Source organism: Propithecus coquereli, unplaced genomic scaffold (genome assembly GCF_000956105.1).
Source record: "Propithecus coquereli isolate 6110/MARCELLA unplaced genomic scaffold, Pcoq_1.0 Scaffold81, whole genome shotgun sequence".
NCBI classification, from domain to species: domain Eukaryota; kingdom Metazoa; phylum Chordata; class Mammalia; order Primates; family Indriidae; genus Propithecus; species Propithecus coquereli.
Window position 1 is genome coordinate 6,327,152 of NW_012154285.1, and position 4,602 is coordinate 6,331,753.

The 4,602-nt window shown below is 41.5% G+C and overlaps 1 protein-coding gene across 4 annotated transcripts in view; it reads right to left on the minus strand.

The window, feature by feature from the left end:
• Positions 1 to 357: 357 nt before the first annotated feature.
• Positions 358 to 4,602, minus strand: part of BRAP (BRCA1 associated protein) — a 39,690-nt gene continuing 35,445 nt past the window's right edge. For 3 of the 4 annotated variants that reach the window (XM_012663470.1, XM_012663472.1, XM_012663473.1), the window contains one exon: positions 358 to 2,765. In XM_012663470.1, coding sequence (XP_012518924.1) covers positions 2,402 to 2,765 — 364 coding nt within the window. In that variant the 3' untranslated portion in view covers positions 358 to 2,401. The remainder of the gene's footprint in view (positions 2,766 to 4,602) is intronic. The other variant, XM_012663471.1, reaches the window with a different exon arrangement.

Sequence of the window (4,602 nt, forward strand, 5' to 3'; positions counted from 1 at the left end):
GTTTGGGAGTTGGAGGAAAAGGGCTGAAAGATGAATAATCTAGCTGCAAACTACATTGTGCGGGGGTCACTTTTTTAAATTTTATTATTTTAGAGATGGGGCCTCACTCTGTTGCCCAGGCTATAGAGCAAATGATGTGATCATAGCTCCCTGTAGCCTCGAACTCCTGTGTGCAAGCGATCCTCCTGTCTCAGCCTCCTGAGTAGCTTGGATTATAGGCATGAGCCACCACGTCCGGCTGAGGGGCTGATTTTTACGTGGCTTTCTAAATCCAGGCCATTGACATTTTCTTAGATTATTAGATACATGCTCCCAGGCAAATGGCAATCAGAGACACAAATTTCACACGGGGCAGAATAATTTCAAAGTTTGGCTATTTTAATTTCATTGTTCAAGGTAGTATGGTATAGTAAGTGGTTCATTTCCATCCTGAAGAAAACACTAACAGCTTCTAGCTTATGTAATTTTGTCAAATTCAAACATGACTCTTTGACCGGTTTTTAAAAAAATTTTCTTTACATATTTTGATAAGATTTTTTTTTTTTTCCTGGAACATATCTCTTAAACCTTCAAGTAGTTTGGAAACATTTGACTCTTTGCTCATTCCTCTGGGCACAGCCTTTCAGAGCATTTATCCCACCTGTGCTGAAAAAAATCTCTGTTCTCCCAGCTGGCGGGAGGGCTCCTTGGTGGAGGCGATCAGAGAGAAACGAGGAGCGAGTGAGCATTGTAAACTGCTTGTAATTCTCTTCATTAGTATGCTGCGATCCACCCCAGCTTCTGCAAGGTCAGACATGCAAGACAGTTACTTGGCCGAAACAGCAGGATTCTAACTAGTGTAAAAATAGATTTTAAATAAAATAGAATCTCTATAGGAAAGAGAATTAGGTTATGCTTTACATTCCCACTCTTGCTTTAAGATATCTGTATACATAAGTCCAAGGAGAACTTAGAGAGTTGGTCTGGCCTAAGTAAAAATGAAGAATGTTTGAGTACATTCATTTTGCAAAGTTACAGGTAAGGTGTTTTGGGAAATGCTGCAGCACATCCCACAAAAATGGATGGTGATACAGTTGGTATGTTAACACAGGTAACATGTAAGACTTTTAGGGCAAAGGGGATGAGGCCTAACCACAGGCTAAAAAACAATTCCAAAATGCGGTAATTTGAAACCTTTGGCTAATTATAAAGCAAGAAATAAACCCCATAATTTAACAGTATATCTTATTAGCCTATCTACCTCTTCTGGAAGCTAAATTTCAACAGGGGTCTCACTTTTAAGTTTGCTCAATTACTGCATGTTATGAATTATGTGATGTTTATGGTTCTAGAGAAAGTACACAGCCCCTCTGTTGGCCCACAACAAGCATTACAAGACTGTTTTAAAGGGGGCTCTGTTGAAATTCTAATTTTAGGATTTAGAAACAGCCTTTGGTTATATCTTGAAAGCATAATTGAAAATCTGCCCAAGCTCCCTCTAGCTGCAACCTGAACATGCAGCCCAATCTTTTGTAAACATTTAGAAAATACTGAACGCAGCAAAATACACAATTAGCTAGTCAGAGGGCTCACTCTACATTTTCACATGGATGATGAATCTCCCTGCTTACTCCTGCTAGATGCTAGGAAATCCACTCTGAGATTTGAGTCTTGGAGCAGCCATTAAGCCTCCTTCTTATTTGAGGTTCATAATGATGTACAGAGTCACCAAAAATAAACAGTGGAACTGCCACCATTTTTCCTACACTGGGGCTACTCAATATGCCCCGGCTTGTTTTTCCTGGCTAGCCCCACAGCAAGAAGAGATGACTGCTGGTGACAAGCCAGTGCCTGGTTTACAACCCAGCCTCTTTTCATACAACATTAAAACAATTCTCCAAGTCCCCAGAGGAAGGGAGGGACCACAATGATATGAGACTAATTCTAGGGAATTTTCCTAACTCCTCAGTAGCCAATGGGAACCTCTCTTTAAAGCAGCTCCTACGACCTCAGGGAGGTTTGGTGCTTTAGTGCTAGGTAACGTTACCTTCGAGATAACAAAAAAACCTTAATGTCTTAAACCTACCCCAGAACTGAATGTCAAATACACCAACTCCATAAATATAATGGAAAAATGCACAGCAGAGTTGGGGCATCTACCAAGCAGGAAGGCAAAATGGTCATTAGAATGTCTGCGGTCGGTGACCTATTACCACCTTTGCAAACACTGCCCCTTCCCTCCGCTCTCCCAGTCGGCACCCTCTACATTCACTACACCACACACCAGCAAATGAAAAAGCCAAAGACTGCGGCTTGATCCTCACTTGGAGTTATTAGGGCCACCCTCACATTAGCTGAAGGTCCCAGCACACCTGCGCTGTGCCAGGGGGAACAGTCTCGGGGATGTCTGTTTCTCTGAAGGTCACTTGCCCCTCTTGCTGCGGCCCTTCCTGGAGGGCAGCTTGCCACTGCCCCCTGAAGAAGGGGGGCTCGGGGCTGAGGCCATGGCGATGTTGATCTGTCCCTCCTGGATCTCCTGCCGAGTCTCGGCAGGCAGGTGGTTGATCTTTTGCTGTGTCTCCAGGTAGAACATGACGTCTCGCAGCTGTTCCTGGATCTCGGTGATCTGCAAATCTTTTTGGTCGCAGGTCTCCTTCAACAGCCTCTCCTCCTCCTTCAGCTTGTTCTGTAGGAGGACTTGGTTGGCTCGCAAACACTTGTTCATTTCCTGCTCCTCTTTGAGCTCAGTTGTGAGTTTGGCCACTTTCGTGTTTAGCTGAGTGCACCTTTTGCAAAACAAAGGAAGACAAAAGCACATTTTTCATTTGCTGACACAGTCCCCTTTCTGCTCTGGGATTGAACGAGAAGCCATGACCTCAGAATCCATTTAGGGGCCGGGCGCGGTGGCTCACGCCTGTAATCCTAGCACTCTGGGAGGCCGAGGCAGGCGGATTGTTTGAGCTCAGGAGTTCGAGACCAGCCTGAGCAAGAGTGAGACCCCATCTCTACTAAAAAAAATAGAAAGAAATTATCTGGACAACTAAAAATATATAGAAAAAAAGAAATTAGCCAGGCATGGTGGCACATGCCTGTAGTCCCAGCTACTCGGGAGGCTGAGGCAGGAGGATCGCTTGAGCCCAGGAGTTTGAGGTTGCTGTGAGCTAGGCTAACGCCACGGCACTCACTCTAGCCAGGGCAACAGAGTGAGACTCTCTCAAAAAAAAAAAAAAAAAAAAGCATTTTAGGACAGGACCCCTTTCTCCAGTGGTGACGGAGACTGATTGGTTTGCTGCCAATGCAATTAGCTATGCAAAGCAACAATTTTGCTCTAGTTAACACGAGTTATACCTTCAAGACACTGTTTTTTGAGCATCGTAAATTTTTCAACAGCAGAAACTATTCTGTGACTCATGGTAAACTTCAACTGCTTCTCTGTTTTGCAGTCACTGGTTAAATAGGTGTCTTTGAGATGACAGCTATGATAAGGAAGTTATGAGGAAAAGTGACATTCCTGGAGAGTCAAGTTCTCTGACCTCACTACATTTGCTGAAGAAGGAAAAAAGGTGCTTATTCTAACGAAAGGATTTTAAGAATTGGGAGTGCCCTATTCTTGATGCTCAATCTTACTCATAAGTAAGGAATTGGAAATTAAAACAACATTTGAGGTACCAGTTTTATGTATCAGAATACCAGAGATCTCAGACACGGGAGGCACTCCTGTACATTGGCACTGGAGCATGAACTGGTACAAACTCTTTGGATGTCAACTTGGCAATATCTATAAAAATAAAACATTTGTGCAGCCTTTGCCACAGCTATTTTAATTCTAGGAATTTATCCTATAGAATAAACATACTCAGACTGTGCCAAAAGACACACGGAAGATGCTCATTACAACAATGCCTGCGGAAGGGTAAGACTTGAGACAAATGTCTATCAGTAGGGAACTGGTACATGCACACAATGGAACATCATGCAGCTATTCTAAGGATCAGCATAGATCTAGATGTGCCAGCATGAAAAAAATCTCCAAAACAGAATATTTTACCAGGGAGAATACCTACTATTCTATTTTTGCAGAAAAAGATTATATATCTGAGATATTTATGCAGACAGAGCTAAAGATCTGGAAGAATAATTAATGTTCACTGGTATAGTTTATAACGGTTACCTCCAGATAGCATGATTTAGGGGATGAGAAAGAACTTCTAGTTTTTATTTTGTAATTCTTTAACACAGTTCAATTTGTAAGAGTGCTGAAAGTGTAGGAGAATTTTTGATTTTTATTTTTATTAATGTTGTTTTTACAATAGTTAAACTTTTGGTAACTAAGTTCTTTTTAGGGTGATAAAAAATTTCGAGAACAGATAGTGGTGATTATTACACAACATCGTAAATGTACTTAATGCCACTAAATTGTACATTTAAAAATGGTTAAAACAGCAAATCTTACGTTCTTTCTCTCTATATATAAAAACTACAATTTAAAAAACTTTTAGCAATGGGGGAAAATGGGTAAAGGGCATATGAAAATTCTTTGCACTATCTGTGCAACTTTTCTGTACATCTAAATTTATTCCAAAATGAAAGATTTATTTAAAAAACACAAAACTGGCCGGGCGC